Genomic DNA, 19,521 nt, shown 5'->3' with positions numbered 1-19,521 from the left:
TTATTGACACTGAAAATCAGCGTCAGTTCAATCGCACCACATGAAAAACAGTTGTGTGCATTCCGGGCACAGAGAATACTTCCATGTATTTTATTTCTCTTGTGCCGCTTTAGGGCTCCACCCACCCTCCGCAGTCAATGGTTCAGCCATCCTGTCAGGGGTCAGCTGGTCTGTGTTTAACAGACATGACTAATTAGAGCTAACATGGTAATCTCTGTGTTTTAGGAAACTTTAAAAGATGTGGCTTTTTCATCTTGCTTTTAATTAATTTTTCTTTCTTTGTTAGTTTTAGCAAAGTTTTAGTTTTCTTTTAGTTTTATCTGTTTCTCCTATTTTTAGTCTTGAAATTCTTTCACTTTGTTGTGAAGCAGTCTGTGGTTTTTACCTAGGAAAAGTGTTTTATATATAAATGTTATTTTACGTACTCAGAAACCATGCTAACCTATTTTAGTTAGTATTAATAACTTGTGTTTCTAACTTAAGGTGCAGTATGTCATTTAGGAAGGAAGGTTCTACAGAAACATGTTTCATATCCAACTGGCTGCTGGATTGTCAGCTTCTTTTAAAAGTTGCAGTTATCAAATTTTACCACAGGGTGTCATTTTTACTTCGTTTCTACACAACACACCCTTCATAGACGTATACAGCAGTTCTTAAAACACACAAGGCATGGCATTGTCTGTAGGTAGTAGGTAAATATTTAGCAGTGGCATGCACATGGAATAACAAGCATTTCAACACTCCCAACTCACCAGTTGCAGTCAGTGTGTGACGTGCGACGGTTACGATCACAAACAGAATGTTGGTGCCGGCCATATAACTTGTGTCAGAAGTGGACAACACAACTGTAAACAACCTGAAAGCCAAACATCTGTAGAGTGTCTGCAGTCTAGCCTGATTGGCCGAAGACAGTCACATGACTCGGCCCGTGTGTGATTTTTACATTTACCAGGGTGCCTTCACAGGCAGTGGGAGTTCAGGACTTCACTCAACTGTCGGCTGTAGAAATTTCCCAAATAGCTTCAAAAACCTAGCCTGGCCTGCCAGACTCCTCCTCTCTTTAATTCTGCACCGAGAAAGGGTCTGGCAACGCTCCTATTCAAATAACCCCATTCTAACCGAGCCAATCAGAGCTGAGTAGCGTACGTCACACACCATAACGCAGAGTTTGTCGTCCACATGGTCTAAATGACTTGGACATGTCCTTAAAACCACAACAAGTAGAAGCACCAAAAGCCTTTCTTCTAAAGAAAGATGTTAGCGCTGTCGCCAGACACCATTTTTGACTACAGCTAAAAAACTGCAGCATTGCGAGGTACAGTCGGCATTTCCGTGTTTTTCTGATTGGTTATTTTTGAGCTGGCTAGTCCTGCCACCGTGTGCCTCTCTGCCTGTGAGTTACCAGACTCTCTCTCTGTGCAGACTTAAACAGAGGACGAGTCTGGCAGGCCAGGCTAACAAAAACCAGGACAAAGGGACGTCCTGTTTGGGACAGACTCAATATAGACTTGATCTGCACATCCATTTAACATTGATTGTTTGATTGACCGGCCTGGCTCTCTGAAGTTGCAAGTGTGGTATTCTGGCCACAGAGGGTGGTGGGGTCTGAGTGACATTTCACAAAACATTTCATGTAGGCACATTTCTGTAAAGGCTCATTTTAGCCCAAACTGGCTCAAAAAATGATTTAAAATACGAAAACGTTGCATAATATAGCTTTAAAGTCAAGTGAACGGGACAACTGGAAGACACGAGTCCACCCTCCTGTTTGAGTTGAGGTTATGAAGAAGAATAACATTCTAGTCATTAAAGCCATAGAGGGCATCTCTGGTCTAACCACCCCCTGTCCAATTCCAATTCCAATTCCAATTTTATTTATAAAGTGCATTCAACAAGGCATTACAACCAAACAAGGCGCTGTACACTAAAAATGTTAGTTAATTAAACCGGCGGTATACAAACATGTCGAACACAGATAAAAGATAAAAAGGAAATACAACAAAATTCCCAAAACTAACAGCTAAAAATCAATAAAACACAGGGAGATTATAAAAAATAAGAAAAACATTTAAAAAAAGAACCTCAACAGTACGGAAGTTGATATTGTAAAGTCCATTTTTAAACAGTGCAGATGTAAGTGAGGTTCATAATTATGTGGTATAAGCTAGGTTGAAGTAGTGAGTTTTCAGGCGTGATTTAAAAATGCTAGCTGTTGGTGCTAGCCTCACTAGCAGTGGTAATGCGTTCCACAGCTTCGGTGCACAGACAGAGAAAGCCCTTTCTCCACGGCTTTTTAAACGTGCATTGGGAACAGCTAGGAGGAGCTTATCTTCAGACCTGAGAGCACGCGGCGGGTTGTAGTAATGGACAAGTTCACACAGATATGGAGGAGCTTGATGGTTCAAGGATTTGTAAGTCAGAAGCATAATTTTGAAGTTTATCCTGAACTGCACGGGCAACCAGTGGAGAGATTTCAGAATTGGAGAAATGTGTTGTCTTCTGTCAGCTCCAGTCAGCAACCTAGCTGCTGAATTCTGGACCAGCTGAAGTCTAGAGAGAGCTGCTTTACTGATGCCGTATAAGCAGGAGTTGGAGTAATCCAGCCTTGAAGTGATAAAAGTGTGGACCACCGATTTCAGAAGATGGACACTCAGGATGTGCTTTAGTTTCGAGACAGTCATGAGACTTATTCTAATTTCAGACATAAAAAACTCATGTTTTACTTCCTGTTTGTCTTCTTCTCATGCCACAGCTCAGCCACATTTACCCAAAATCCACGAAGGATGGTGGGCGTACAAGGAGGTGGTGCAGGGCAGCTTTGTTCCAGGTAAGCATGGCTCATCCGTCTGATAGTAGGAGTCTTTCTATGGGTTCCTCAAAACACACGCACACACACACACACACACACACACACACACACACACACACACACACACACACACACACACACACATATACTGTATATTTGTATAGCCTCTGTATATTATATTCTACTTGAAGCAGTGTTGTTCTGCGCCGCTTTTGCTTCCAGTGTGCTTTAGGGGTAACTGATGCAACGGTTGTGGTAAATGTTCTGTAATAGAGGTAGAGGCGTTCAAATGACCTTGGCAGCTGCTTAATCTGCTGTAGTTTGCTGAGATCACCAACACTGCAGTTGTCGAACCACATGGACACACCGCTGGTCAGAGTGCTCTTATAGTGAGGATGGGAAGCGGGAGGTTGGCTCTCTTCAGGTGTCTCGAGAGGTGGAGGTGCTACTGGGGCTTTTGGTAATGAAGGTGGTGTTAGTGGACCAGGTAAGCTCCACGTGAGGTCGTCTGAGATGTGAATTCCCAGGAACTTGATGCTGCTTACGTCACAATTTTTCCATAAGTAGGACTCCTGGTGTGTAGAACACCATGTTCGCTCCAGTTTTCTAGAGTTTTGTTTTAAAGTTTGTAAATGAGAATTAAACCAGGGAGCCAAATTCCTGTGCTTAATTACCTTCGTTTTTAAAGGGGCAACGTCATCTAATGCCACACGTAAAGAGGAAGTAGCATTATGAGCTAAATCATCAATTTGTGAGGGGCTAGAAATGAAAATATTGCCCTCTGCTACATGCCTCTGAGATGCTGAGGACAGTAAAGATGGAACAGTTGATTTAAAAGACGCAACTGCGTTGTCAGATAGAGACCGACTATAGTGAAATTTACTTTCATGTCTCGAGAACTCAGTTATAAAAAACTCAAAGGTTATCAGAAAGTGGTCCGAGAGGACTGGATTATGTGGAAAGATTGTTATTTCCTCACACTCTATGCCATAAGTCAGCACAAGGTCCAATGTATGATGGCAGGAGTGGGTGGAGCTATGTATTCTTTGAGTAAAACCAATTGAGTCTAAGATATTACTAAAGGCTACATTGAGGCTATCATTTTCAACGTCCACATGAATGTTGAAATCCCCCACTACAATGACCTTATCAGTATTTAGCACCAAATCAGATAAAAAATCAGAGATCTGACCCAAAAACTCAGAGTAAGGGCCTGGTGGACGATATAAAACTACAAACAAGAGTGGTTTTACAGTTTTGCAATCTGGATTAGGAAAACTAAGAATAAGATGTTCAAACGAACTGTAGCTATTAATCTGTAAGGGACTGATTAATAAGTCCGAATGAAAAATGGTTGCCACTCCTCCTCCTCGCCCTGTACTTCGAGCAATATGATGATTTAAATAATTTGAAGGAGTCGTGTCGTTTAAGCTAACATAGTCCTCTTGCTGCAGCCAGGATTCTGTGAGAGAGAGCAAAGAGATGTGATTATCACAAATCAAGTCATTAACTAACAAAGTCTTAGAAAAATGGATCTAATGTTCAACAACCCACATTTAATTTTTCTAGTTTTCTGCTCAGTTGAATTTGTTCTAATATTTATGAGATTTCCATGATTTGCTTTATTAAGCCTGATATTTAATCTGTGTGGTTTTGGCCGTGGGCAGGACACTGTCTCTATGGGGTAGTGGGTGGGTAACAGTACAGAAGCTGCAGAGGGGTGGGTTAAACTACGACTCTGCTTCCTGGTCTGGACCCTGGGTTGTCATGGAGGACTAATAAAACTGGCCATATTCCTAGAAAGAAGAGCTGCACCATCCAAAGAGGGATGGATGCCGTCTCTCCGCATCAGACCAGGTTTTCCCCAAAAAGTTTTCCAATTATCAATGTAGCCCACGTTGTTTTCAGGACACCACCTAGACAACCAGCGGTTGGACAGCATGCGGCTAAACACTTTTCATCATTTTCTGATTATCCATAATAAAAAAAAACTCTGAGCTGTACTCAGGTGCTCTAAAACAAAGAACGGTGAGTTTAAAATAAAAAATAAATTAGTCTCTTGTACCCTAGGCTTTTTTGAGAAGACTGTTCTAAAACGGCATGCCTACCCTTTAATGCAGAGGTATTCAATTCCAGTCCAGGAGGTCGGGTATCCAGCACGCTTTAGTGGTTTCTCTGATTCAGCACACTTGAACCACCTGTGCAGCAGCTCATCAGGCTCTGCAGATGCCTGTTAATCACCTGCTGACTGAAATGAGGTTTGTTGAAGCAGGGTTAAAACAAAAATGTGCTGGACACAGACCTCCAAGCCTGGAATTGAATACCCTGCTTTAATGGGTACATCTCTGTAACCACACTGTCTATTTCATTACTCTTGGTCTCATTTTAAAGGGAGGTCTTGTGGGATTTGTTGAAATGTATATATGGCACTGATGGAGTGGAAATGAAAATGGAACATTGTAAAAAAGTAGATTGTTCAGCCACCTGAAAAAAACAGATGTCAGGATGAATACCTCTTTGGAAAAAGTGTTGAACTTTACTGAATTCATAGTCCTACGTCTTTACATTAGCTGTAAAAGTTTGAGTTTGATAAGGTGAAGAACGACAATTTACACAGGTTTATATGCAGACACTCTTTCTTAAATGGCACACCTGCGCCAAGTGTACTTGGATTTCACTAACACTTCTTCCATGGACTAGTATCTAACCTTCTAGCCATATTTGTTAACATTGTAAGATTATTTAGTGAAAAATGAAGTTTTTGAAATCACTTGTAAAATAAGCTAAGGGCACTGGCTAATAGTGATGGGAATTCAGGCTCTTTTTAAAGAGCCGGCTCTTTCGGCTCCCAAGTGGCTCCTCAGATTTTCTGTTGCGTAGAGTACATTTATGACCACAATAATGCAAAACTATATGTAAAATAATTTACTAGTGAAAAAAAATTCAAGATGTCAAATATGTATCATTTCCATGGATTTAGTAACTGAACACTTTAAGAAATCTCCACTTTCCGACTGCTGGCGCTCATTTTCTCACCATCTTCGTTGCACTCTCCTCCCTCTTGCTCGCCTTTTTCCTCCTCCTCATTCCCTCTCGTCTCCCTCCACCCGCATGTGCTCTGCTGTGTGTCTGAGTCTGGTCCTCCCTCTTCCCCGCCCCTACTGCTCTGTGTGTGGACAGTCTGGACACGCAGTTACACATGTTGACCAATCGCCTGTAGCTTTCACCAAAGCAAGAGGGGAGGGGGGAGGGGACAGCTCCCAATGACGAGACGGCTCCCGTCGTTCACCTCAAAGAGCCGGCTGTTAGAGCCGGTTCATTTGCGACCGACACATCTCTACTGGCTAAAGCTCTGTTGCCCAGGAGAGTATCTCGGGATCCAATTGGACAATTTTAGTGATTCAGCCCCTGGGGGGGTACCTCCGATCCAATAGAATCACTTGTGTTTGACTTTTCATAAACCAATGACAGTAGGAGAATTACCAGAAACCAGAAAATGATGGAACTTGGTGTCAAACATTTGTAAAGACTCTCCAGCAGGTACAAACAGGCCAAAACAAGACTCAGCTCAGTTTGGCTATTGGGACATAGGATTACACAAACCGAGTGGATTAATTTCTTTTACTACATCACAAATTCTGACCATAAACCAAAGGTAGGCAGAATTGACGCCTTTTATGTAATGAAATGAGTTTGTTTTGATGCTTTTTTAGCAGTTTGCTCTGTGAGTTTTGCACGTAGAGTAATGGTACTTATATTGTTGCAAAGAGGAGAGTCTGGGCTTTCATTTAAATGGCTGCTCCTGTGGATAGGATCATTTTGCATTGTCGCTACTGTGTTTTTCATCAGTGTAGTTAGCGTGTTTTTACGGGCTTTTCCATTAGCAGAATATTGTTGCTTATTGTTGGCATTGGATGATGCGGAGGTGGAAAACGTGGGCTTTATCATTTAGATGAACCTCTTCCTGTTAAGTATTTGTGCAGTTTGCAAATATTGGTTAATATTAAACAGGTTTCTGTTACAACTTTGTTACGTCTTTGTTGCCGGAAGTGTGCGTGGATCTGGTACCGGGTCCGTCGGGTTAAAAGAAAAAAGAACATCCTGAGCTGAGCTGAGACTGCACCCGGTTTCTCCACCTCTGTGCCTAATGGCTCTCCTATTCTTTGTATTGGAGCGGTGATCCAGTGTGCATGCGCCAGTTATAGCGTATGTCTCTGGTAAAGATTGCTGCACCCGAAAAGGCACAGGAAGTACATCACAAGACGATATGGTCATGGTAAAACTGTGAGAGAACATTTTTAAACTACCGTAATTTCCGGACTATAGAGCACACCTCAATATAAGCTGCACCAACAAAAAAAAAAAAATGGTTTTCTACACACACGCCGCACTCGAATACAAGCCGCTGCGCAGCAGCCGCATGCAGGTCTCCGGCGCACAGCGCATGTACGGCCATAACATAAGATAATTAGACAGAAAGACGCTAAACGGAGGTTTTTCATTGTTGTTTTAATTCAACAAAACAAATTTGACCAGCAGTAGTGTATTTTCATCGACGTCCTGTAGGTCCACAACACCAGTGGTGGTCGTTGTTTACCCGGGTCTTGACTGATTCGGTATGAGATCCCTGTTTGTGATTTGTATGTCTGATTTGGCTTAGATTTTCTGTTGGGTTCCCTTCCCGACACAGTCATATACATTTGTCTAGATTTGGGACCTTACGGTTGCATTACCATTACCATAGCTGTTCTCCAGAAATGCTGTATGCTCAGCTTAGATCTAATGTCCCTACTCCCAGAGAAACGATTTTAGTTAAAATCACTGCAAAAGGTAAATATATTGTAAACATTTTTACCTTTTCTACAGTAATTTTTCACTTTTCAATCCATTTTCATTCCAAAGAGATGAAGAATATTTTTAAATCTTAGGAATCCCAAACTACCAACATGGAAGGTCTGTGTGTGTGTGTGTGTGTGTGTGTGTGTGTGTGTGTGTGTGTGTGTGTGTGTGTGTGTGTGTGTGTAAAATCAGATGCCTCCCACATCACTCTGAATAGGTTGAGACTCAGCTGTTCAGGCCGTGTCAGGATGGTGACCACAGTCCTAGAGCTGGGGTGGTGGTTTCAAAAGTAACTCACTGGTGACTAAAACCCCAGAGCTGAACTAGCTTGATGCTGCATTAACACTGGCTAACTAACTTTAATCACATTTTGGACGCACTGGTGTTTATATGCTGTCTACATTTAAGTCCTTTTGGGTTAGGACCCGGTCCTGATACCCATCCTCAGTGACATCGTCAGTGCAGATCTGTATCAACACCCACACCCTTAAAGCTGGTAGGATCATGTGATCAAACCAATCAGATCTGACTGCTTTCCAGCCCCAAGATCAAGATTTCCCATGATGCCTCTGCTAATGGAGCTCCTCTCACGCTGCACTCAAGCTCTCTGAGGACCCCCGAGATTTACTGGTCTTTCATCAGCCTCTGGGCATTCTCGTTTCTGCTGGAGAAATAATTACTGAAGAGCTGAAATGCAAAGCAATATTTCTGTCCTGGACCCAGAGGTCTGATTGCAAAATCATTTGAAGTATGATATGAATGAGTGCAAGAGGAGACGGCTCTTGTGCATTTTAACACATTGGGGACCTAATTACCATGCCCCTTTCTTCAGCTTTCTACCACCAGCATACAGATTTGCTCAGATAGATTTTAATTTTCCCAAAAACAAAATAATCACAGGAAACGTGGTGGAGGTAAAGGATGATTGGAGGTTTAGATGACCAGATGATATGGGTGGACCTGATTCTGAGGTGATACAAGAACTCTGATTCATCACATACAGGTCTCCGTTTTTCCCTGCACCTCCACCCAGTGTGAGCTCCTGCTTTCCCCAGACCTGAATCTCTCTGTCTTCACTTTGTGCATCTTCTTCTGCTGCTCCCCCTGCACAGCTGCTGCTCCACAACTCCTGCAGCACTTAAGAGAAAGTGAACACCCTGCTGAGAGCAGCATCACTTCTAGAATGAGTGGGAGGTAAAGGGATTGTGCAAGAGAGACAAAAGAAGAGAGGCATTTTAAAACACTGTTGCATGCTACAAGAGCAGAAGCATCAGTGACTTTAGATGTCTGCATGAAGGGTGATTCAAATATTCAGGTTCTACTAGCACAATCAAACATAAGTCAAACACGTGGTTGGTTGCACATTTGTGTTTAGGTTGGTGAGGATGCCTCCTGGACGTCTCCATGGTGATGTCGTCCACACGTCTAACTGGGAGACCTACAGGAAGTCCCAGGACACGATGGAGGGACTGTGGGTGTTTCTCTATGTCAAGGCGCCTGGCCTCGCGAGGCGATGTCTTGCGAGGCCAGGCGCCTTGCTTACGAGGACGCGGTCCTTCCTTGGTCAAGGAAAATGGTTAAATGGAGCAGACTTGCATCACGTGACAGCGGCTACCACGTAACGTGACGTGACACGGGAGATAACATTATATTTTATGTGTATTAATGTCAATATAAATATATAAAGAGCATTTTACTTTTTAAATTGTGTTTATGTTTGTTAAATTAAATATGTAAGTGAGTTACTACCTGCTAGCCACAGAAGCTGCAAATACTAAGCAACTAACCAACCATAGAAACTTGTTTGGATCCAAAAAAAACATTTTTAATTATTTGACTTACTTTATACTTGAAAATCGTCCCCGAAGTAGCTGCCGGCTTCTGATCTGCCGTCCTTTTGAAAATACTGCAGTGTATTCTGGGTAATTTTTGACCAAGGTTAGCAATAATACCTAGCTGTGGACGTAGCCCCGGCCAAACACGACCCCGGCACACCCCCCACGCCCCCGGCCAAACACGCCCCCGGCCAAACACGCCCCCGGCAACCCCCCCACGCCCCCGGCCAAACACGCCCCTGGCCAAACACGCCCCTGGCCAAACACGCCCCCGGCACCCCCCCCCCCCCCCCCCCCCACGCCCCCGGCCAAACACGCCCCCGGCACACCCCCCACGCCCCCGGCCAAACAGTGAAACTGTTTATGCAGGACTGACACATTGCTGCAGGTTTTTTTGTTTTTAATAACTCCTGTCCACAATTGCGAAATAAAATTAAGATCTTTATGAAAATGTAAACTTAAATAAATAAACAATGAACGGGCCGAATTTCCGGCGGTTTCTCTGGCGGCGACCATAATGGGCCGTGGTCCAACCTCCCTCGTCCTCTTCCTCGTAGTAAATATGTGGAGGCGTGTTGTGCCTCTGAAAAACGTTTAAACAACTCGGTTCCGTGTAACACACTTATAAAAAAGGAAAAAAAGTTTTTTCACTTGTGTGAGTTCTCGTCTTCGTACATGCACGCGTGTTTTGTACATAGGGGCGTGTTTGGCCGGGGCTACGTCTGCAGCTAGACCTTACTCAAGGTTAGGCTACAAGACACCTCCCGTGTATCCTCGTTCAGCTAGCTAAACGGCTAACAAACGGAGAACATACGCCTCGATAGAACATGAACACTGGAACACGTCTTGGCGGCTCCTGATGACGTATCTCCTGGGCAACCAGGGCGGGGCCAATACATCAAGGCAAGGTTCCTTGGCATTGAGAAACACCCTCCCTATAGCGCTTCTTCTTCTGGAGAGTTTCCAGCAGGCTGTATGCAGGCTACACTACGCCCTCTCTGGTGGACTTTGGTACCGCATGACATTTCTAAGCTTTCTAGGCTTTTCAGAAAACATCTGGGGGTTTGAACCCTGGTAACCAGCCCTAACCCCACCCCGGTCAACAGTGATGGTGTTTTTGTCAGAGTTCTTCTGCACTGGGTCGAGGGGGCATCCTTTACCGCTGATCCAACTCTCAGCAGTAAAGGAGCCACTGCTCTATCAAACTGCACCAAGGAAGATGGCTGATGAATGTGTTGCATCTTTACCCAGAAGACTCGTGGCTGTATTAGCTGAAAAGGCTAAATACTGAGCAAAGGGTCTGAATACTCAGGACTATGTGATGTTTCAGTTTGTCTTTTTTAATAAACCTACACACATTTCTAAAGTCCTGTGCTTTTCTGTTGATTTGGGGTGTTTTGTGTGCATTAATGAGGAAAAAAAATGAATTTAACTGATTTTAGTAAATGGCTGCAATATAACAAAGAGTGAAAAATTGGCAGAGGTGTGAATACTATCCGTACCCGCTGTACCAGGCCGACGCTCGCCTTTTCTTTCATTCATACATCTCCTTTAGTTTGACACGGCATTTGAAACCAAACAAGTCTATTATTACAGGAGACTCATAGATCTGCCACATCGGCAGATGAACTTAAAACACCTGAGTTTCCCAGCATGTTCTCTGCCTGCTATAACTCTAGGCAAAGAGGGGTAGCTATTTTAATACACAAAAACATCAATTTCACAGTACTGGACACAGTTTCTGATCCAGAAGGTAGATTTATAATGTTAAAAATAACTATACAGAACCAACGCTTATGTATTGTGAGCATATACTGTCCAAATATTGATGACCCTCCATTCTTTCATAATTTTTTCTCTGTACTCTCCGAACACTTGGACTGTCCACTTATACTTGGAGGTGATTTTAATCTTTGGATGCATTCCTTAGACAGGCTCAGTACAGCTGGGACTCGGCGCAATTGGCAATCCACTTATATAGTTAAACAGTACATGAGTGATTATGGGCTTTGTGATGCATGGCGATCTCTTCATCCTAACCGTAGAGAGTATACTTTTTTCTCACACGTCCATCACTCTCATTCACGTTTGGATTATTTTCTAGTCAGCAGCTCATTGCTGGCTGACATTTCAGACACTGAGATACACCCTATTGTTGTCAGCGACCATGCTCCGGTTTCTTTAACTCTAGTAAACAAGAAAGCAATCCCACCAAGCAAAAACTGGAGGTTTAATACATCACTGCTTAAAGATGAAGGTTTTATAGAATTTTTTAAAAAGGAGTGGGCTTTATATTTAGAACATAATGACCTGCCTGGAACATCAGCATCTATTCTCTGGGAGGCAGGAAAGGCAGTGATGAGAGGTAAAATAATCTCTTTCTCATCACATAAGAAAAAAACAGAAAATAAACGTATCCAGGAGTTAGAAGAAATCATTAAGTCTTTAGAGACATCCACAGAAGAAGAGTTACTGAGCAAATTACGTAAAGCTAAATTAGAACTTCATGGAATTATTGACAAAAAAACACAATTTTTAGCACAAAGACTACGAATAGAAAACTTTGAACATAGTAATAAATCCGGTAAATTTCTGGCCAGCCAATTAAAAATTAATAAAGAGAAAACTACCATATCTGCTGTTAAAGACTCAACTGGGAATATAGTTTATGACCCTGAAAGAATAAACAACACTTTCAGAGACTTTTACCAAACTTTGTACTCACCACAGATAAACCCATCAGATGACGAGATCGATGAGTTCCTTGATAGGATAACACTTCCTAAATTAACAGACAGCCAAGTTGCAGTCCTGGACTCGCCACTAACATCAGCAGAGCTCCAGGAAGCCCTTAAATCCATGACTAATGGGAAAGCTCCAGGTCCAGACGGGTTCCCAGCAGAGTTCTACAAAGAATTCTGGACCATTTTGGCTCCAACATTTTTCAGAATGGTGAGGGAAATCGAAGAGAGCGGCAGATTACAGCCAAACATGAACTCAGCCAATATTAGTCTCTTGTTAAAACCAGGCAAAGACCCAGCATTTCCAACCAGCTATCGCCCAATTTCTCTTATTAATGTTGATCTCAAAATAATTTGTAAAGCCCTGGCAAAAAGATTAGAGAAGGTAACCCCCTTCTTAATACACCCTGACCAAACTGGTTTCATAAAGGGTAGACAGTCGTCCACTAATTCGCGTAGATTACTTAATTTGATAGATTTCTCTTACAGTAGAAATATAGAAACTAGTATATTATCTCTAGATGCAGAAAAGGCTTTTGATAGAGTTAACTGGAAGTTCTTATTTGCAACTTTACATAAATTTGGTTTTGGGAACTTCTTCATAAACTGGCTACAAACATTATACAGTTCGCCAATTGCACGTGTTAGGACGAACGACCAAATATCAGCTAGCTTCTGTCTTCAGAGGGGGACCAGGCAGGGATGCCCACTCTCCCCCTCACTGTTTGCTATCTTTATCGAACCACTAGCAGCAGCAATTAGGCAAACAACAGGTATTAAAGGGATAAAGTGTAATAAAATAGAACATAAGATCAGTCTTTATGCAGATGATGTTTTACTCTTCCTCCAGAATTCTCAATCGTCTCTGTCTCATTCAATAGAACTGATAAACTCTTTTTCAAAAGTTTCAGATTACTCTATAAACTGGTTAAAATCAACAGTTCTACCAATTAATTTCTCTTTTGTCAATTTACTTAATACTCAACTGGAGTCAGGTAATATCACATACCTGGGAATTAATGTCTCTCCCAAGTTAGCAGATCTAACCAAATTAAACTACATCCCACTTTTAAAGAAAGTGGAGGATGATCTTGCTAGATGGAAATCCTTACCAATATCACTGATGGGAAGAGTTGCTACAATTAAAATGATGGTCTTACCCAGAATAAATTACTTATTTTCAATGATCCCAAACAAACCACCAGCTGACTGGTTTAGATCTCTGGACTCCTCAATTACCAAATTCCTCTGGCAGGATAAACCTCCACGAATTAGCTTAAAAACGCTTCAGAAGAGCAAAGACAGAGGAGGACTGGATCTACCCAACTTTTATTATTATTTTTTAGCCAACAGGCTGCAATATATACCAAGATGGTTGCAAGATAACCCATTAGACGAGTCCTGGTTAGATATAGAACAGACACTTTGCAATACGATAGAGCTTTCAGACTTACCATTTATTAGCTCAAGCGTAAGAAAACATGAAGGCTTCAAAAGTATTAGTATCAGCACTTCTCTGACAGCATGGTGGGAGTATCTTAAAATGACAGAGTCTTCACTAGTACCATGCAGACGCACACCTATCTGGAATAATCCTGATATTTTGCAAAATAATAAAATGATGAACCTTCTGGACTGGAAAAATAAAGGAATCCTATACCTGGAAAACATATATGAAGGATTGGACTTCATCCCATTTAATAGAATAGTCTCCCAATTTGGAATAGAAAAGAATAGCTTTTTAGAATACCACCAAATCAAATCTGTAGTCAAACAAAAATTTAAGCTCAATAAAATAGAATTACAAACCCCGCCAAGGGTTTTAGACTTCTGCAATCTCAAACCCCCTAAACTACTGTCTAAAGTATATAAGACACTGTCCAAAATAGACGATAGAATAGCAATCCCTATTGAAAAATGGGAGGTGGATCTATCAGTCAGCTTTGACCAGGACTTCTGGTCCCAAACTTGTTTAAAAACTTTTAAAATGATCAGACACCCCAATTTACAATTAATTCAGTACAAAGTTCTACACAGAGTACACTATACAGGTCATCGGATGTTCAGGATGGGGTTTGTGTCGTCTGACATCTGTACACACTGCACAAACAACATTCCTGACAATTACGTTCATGCACTGTGGTCCTGTCCACCTGTCCAGGAATTTTGGGGTAGAGTATGTGAAGACCTGTCAAAGTCTCTGAAATGTCATATCCCAATCACCCCCTCTCTTTGTTTACTGGGAAACCTGGATGATGTCCCGATTGAAAAATCTTTGGTTCACGTGGTTCTGACTGCCATATGCATCGCTAAGAAAACTATCCTCTTGAATTGGAAAAATAGAGAAAATCTCTGCATTAACCAGTATAGAAATCTTTTGTTAGATCATATTGCACTTGATTTAGCCTCTGCTTCCACTTCAAATAAATCTCTCTGGGCTCCTTTGATCGGTTCCATCACATGGCGGTGATGGGGGGCCGTTGATGATGTCCTGCGGGATGATGTGGGTGGGGGGGTGGAGGGTCTGAGTTTGGAGTATCTGGATGTTCCCTGGGGATGGGTTCACTGGGGATGTCTGGCACTGGGGGGCCGTTCCCCCCCTCTGGAGGTGCTTGGGTTGCCTCGGGGGGTGTACTGCTGGCGGTTGTGAGTGGAGCCCCTTGGAGGTCTTGGCGGCGGCCATGGGTCACTGCCTGGCGGCTGCATTGCCCCTGGGTGGGTCTGGGTGGGGGCCTGGGGGCTCGGGGTGTTGGGGTGGCCGGCCCCGTGTGGGGATCTGGGCTGGGCCTTGGGGGTCGGGTCCCTACATGTACGCTGCCGGGAAGAAGGCAGGAATACGCAGAAGTACCTGGCCCGGGTTCAGGGGTGTAGGGCAGGCCCTGGCTCCTCTGTTGTCCCATCACAGGGGAGGGGGAGGTCCAGGAGGGGGAGGACCCAACCTTACCTGGATGTCTTATGTCTTATATATTCTGGAAGTTGTGCAAATGCAGGGATGGGCATAGATATTCTGCTGGGGTGGGGCTGGGTCGGCTCCCTCGGGCTCTGTGGGGCTCTGTGATGCTGCTGCTTTGGGCCCTGGCAGGATGGGCTGGGGTCTCCATGCCCTGGGCGGCGGTATGACAACGGAGGTGCCTATTGGGGTCAGTGGGGGAGCTGGCTCCCTGGAGGGCTAAGCCCTACCAGCCATTCCTCCCCATCCCCGTTTATTTCTCTCCTCCTGCTCCCTCACATCATCACACAAACATGCACATAGGACCTTGGGGGGTGGACAAGTCGAGGAGTGCGGGTATGGACCCCATTTCCGCATTCCTGTGGCTTCCTGCCCCCCAATTTTATTTGCACCTTATGCACTTCCACCGACGACATTCCACGCAAACATACACTTAGGGCCTTGGGAGTGAGCACATTCAACGGCACTTGGCAGGGGGAGTTCTCAGCCTCCTCCCGAGTGCCGGTGCCCACTTCGAATTTTAAACTGCATTTAGACACCAAGGGCTGTGGGTGCAAGTAGGGTGGTGCAGTGGCATCAGCTGGCATAGGCCAGAAAATGCCCGCACTGCCCGCTCACCACAGCAATAGAATACACCTCATTAACACACAACACTATGTTGGAGCAGGTGGAGGGAGACCAGGGGGTCTTAGCACACCTCTGTTGTTGCTTGGCTGCCTGGGGCTGGAGACTAGGAGGGAGATCTGGCCGTCTGGTTGGGGTCTGGGGTGGTGGGTTGCTGTGCTCGGCGGTGGGCGGGGGAGCCTGCTCATCAGCACCCCAGCAGAAAGGGTCAAACTCTGGTAACCGGTGGTGGTTGTACCCCATGTGCAGCATTACCGGGACCAGAGTGAATAGGGTGTGTATGGGGAGCATGAATGGGTGTCCGGCGTGTATTTTTGTAAGTCTTTGGTTGTATGTGCATGTGTGAGCATGAGGGAGGGAGTGTGTGACTGTGTTTGTGTATGACTGTATATGTCAGGTGGGGCCTTTGACTCCTCCCTTCTCCTGGGACCTCCTTTGATGATATAGATCTTCGTCTCCCCTCCCCCCTGTCACACCTGGTGTGGGTGTGATGCCTTGGTCTGCCTGAGTGTTCGTGGCTCCCGGGTCAGGGAGTTTAAGATTTTTGGCATCTGCCTGATCAATCCCGGTGGCGGCCTGGGGGGGTCTGGGTCCCTGGGCTCTGCTGGGTCCCCGGCGGGGGTGGTCGCCCCTGGGTCCCGGGTCGCTGGGTCCCGGACTCGGCCGGCTAGGGGGTGGGAGGCTGCGGGCAGGCCTGAGGACTTGCCGCTGATATCTCCCGGGGCTCTGCCGGCTGCTGGTTGTGGCCCCCCGGGGCGATCCTCTGTGCCTCTCGAGGGGGGCGGGGGCCTTTCTGGTTGCGGGCTCCTTGGGGTTCCTGTGTTCTGGGGCAGCGCCTGGATCTCTGGGACTTGGAGCTCCCCCCCGTCTCCTACGCGTCTTTGGGGGGCAGATCTGTGGTCCCTCACACTCTCTATTGGACGCTCCTATAGATAAACCTTACATAAACAAGCGCGTGTACACACACAGGTGCTCACATGGTGCTCTCATAAGTATGGGCTTGGGCACGTTCAACACATGTCTTAAGACTATGGTGGGCACTCAATGCACTGTGGTATATTATCGTGTGACTGTTTAGTTAAACAATGATTTATTATATATTTCTTCATCAAGTTGACGCAGTGATAGCTTGATTTTGTTATATTGGTGTTGTGTCCCATTTTTTTGTTATGTTTTGCTTTTTTCTCGTCTCATTTTGCAGGTCTAGAAGCAGACTCTTGTTCATTATTGTTTATTTTTGTTGAATCCCCCCCCCACCTAACCCCCTCTCTCCCCACCTTTTCTCTTTTCCTTTCTCTTTCACCTCTGTCTCCGTGTCTGGTCGAAATTACAAAGCATTCAAAAACAATAACAATAAAGTTTTAAATATCAGGTGCGACATTAAAAGCAGACTCTTTGATGCTCCACCTGAGACATTAAAAGCAGATGCTCTGATGCTCCACCTGAGAGTAAAACTGTAAGGCTTGTTACCAGCATTCAGACATCAATTCTGCTTGCTTCACAGCCAGACAGGACACGTTAAAAAAAAAAAAAAAAAAAAAAAAAAAAAAAAAAAAAAAAAAAAAAGAAACCAAACAAGTCTTCACAGCATTTACCTTAAATCCTTAATATTCCATAAATATAGATATGCTATTTTACCATCACACTCAAGCAAATCAGTCCATGATATCTGGCCCCTTGTCACAAATTTAAACATAGTTATTAGACATTGACAGATTATTTAATGAAGCAATGGCAGCAAGGGACATCACTCAGTGGTTAACGAGGCACTTTGTCAATATTCAACACGAAAGGACAAAATGTGTGTGCCTGGGGGGAAAAGCATTAGATGTAACCATCTGAAAGGTATTCACACATCCTGTACACGTCCAGGGTTTCCTCTGGCTATAAAAGTGTTCCGGTGTAGCAGCAAGCATGGGCGAGGGCAGGAAAGGAGCAGATTGGTGGAGCCAAAACAGTCGTAAGGTGCGGCGCATCTGGTTTTTTAACTATCTTTGTGGCGCTGCTACGACCAATATTAACATCATTTGTTGTTCTAGAGATGGTTTTGTCAGGCAGCCCAGAAACACATTTCAGCAACTCACCTTGGTAAATTAGTGCAGGGAAAACTAATAAACACACCTGAAAACAATTCTGGCCTTTAGTTTACCTCCTCTCTTTATTTGAGTAATACCTTTAATGTGTTGATGGCATGATGTCATTTCCTGTCATGTTTACAAATGTTCCTGCACATTTGTTTATTAATACTGAGAGGCAGGTTCAAACAGTTTATTTTGACATTTCCCATCAATTATTGTTATTAAAACAATTATAAATGTAGAGTTTGATTGATCCAAATTGTGAAATGTGTAGTTAACATTAGGGCTGTCGCGGTAACCGCAAAAATGAAATATCGCAATATGAAGAAGCCCACCGCGCTGCATCATGGGCCACCGCGACTACTGAACTTGGTTCAACTCAATGATGCGTGTTGAGAAGGATGGCTGCACTGGTATCAAAACGAAACGTTACTTCGCTCCTTTGGGAGCACTTTGGTTTTCAGTACGTCAGCTGCTGCGCAGCCAGAGTCCTTGGCCGAGACAGAGCCGCCACCAGCGGCAAATAAATAATAATAAATGCTCGGAGACCTGCTGAAGTCCCGGACAAGCACTGCTTCTGCAACCGTCCCGAAGAGAGTTTGAGCCGAGCTGGAGCTCACTCGCTACCTGCAGGAGGAATGCATCCACCCTAAAGAAACCCCCCTGACATGGTGGAGCAACAACCGGGAGAGATTCCCTTTACTCGCACGCAAGTACGTGTGCGTTAGTGCAACGAGCGCACCATCCGAGAGGGTTTTCAGTGTTGCTGGAAATGTTGCCACCCCTCTCAGATCCTCTCTCAAACCGTATATGGTTAACATGCTGGTTTTCCTTGTGGGTAACAAGGACGTGACCGAGCTATAAATCACCGTCATTCGTGTGTGTGAAAGTGAAAGTGAAATGACAGTGCGCCCGCCCCCCGGCGCGCGCCCGCCCGGTACATGTAATTTTTTATGCTTGATTTTAAACAACTAAACAAAATGGGGACTTGTTTCTTATTCGTTAGATGCTGCAGCCAAATTTGCTGTTAAAAGTTTAACCTTCTCCTGAATTTTGTTGTTTTTAAGTTCAGTCGGACTCCGACTGTCGGAGAAACAAACGTTACTGCGATCTGCGTTGTTACTGCCCTTTGATCTGCATTCAGTAAAGTGTTATTAAAGAAGGCACGGCAATTTTTAACCTTTTTTAAATGTGTAAACATTATGTTTAGATAGTACTGCAATAAAAAAAGGGCTGCAATAATATCGCACACCGCAATATTAAGCCACCCTGAATCACCGCAGGGGGAATTCCTCAACCGCGACAGCCCTAGTTAACATTTCCTTTGCAGAAGTTGGAAAATGTTGCATCAGAAGAAAAACACATACAATGTCGTCGACTAAAACAATACTAAAATAGGAACAAATTGGACAACTAAATTGTGACTAAAAATAAAATAATTTTAGTCAAAAGACTAAGACTTAAACTAAGTTAAACTTTATTAATCAAAATTGCACTGGTCTAAGCAGGTGTGCAACAGCTGCAGCTTAAAGGAGATGTACAGTTGGATGTCATCTGCGTAAAGATGGTAGTAGTCTCCTTTGAAGGAGCTCAGGATGTGCTGAAGAGGAAGCAGAGAGAGGAGGAAGAGTAGAGGCCCCAGCAC

General features: G+C 44.0%; 1 protein-coding gene across 1 annotated transcript in view; it reads left to right on the top strand.

Moving 5' to 3' along the window:
• ca10a (carbonic anhydrase Xa) overlaps window positions 1-19,521 on the top strand; it is a 239,639-nt gene that overhangs the window by 38,782 nt on the left and 181,336 nt on the right. Inside the window, exon 2 of the mRNA XM_054736412.2 lies at window positions 2,753-2,827. Coding sequence (XP_054592387.1) covers window positions 2,753-2,827 — 75 coding nt within the window. The remainder of the gene's footprint in view (window positions 1-2,752; window positions 2,828-19,521) is intronic.

Source organism: Nothobranchius furzeri, chromosome 16 (assembly GCF_043380555.1).
Source record: "Nothobranchius furzeri strain GRZ-AD chromosome 16, NfurGRZ-RIMD1, whole genome shotgun sequence".
Classification (NCBI taxonomy): Eukaryota; Metazoa; Chordata; class Actinopteri; order Cyprinodontiformes; family Nothobranchiidae; genus Nothobranchius; species Nothobranchius furzeri.
This window is presented reverse-complemented; position numbering and strand designations above follow the sequence as displayed.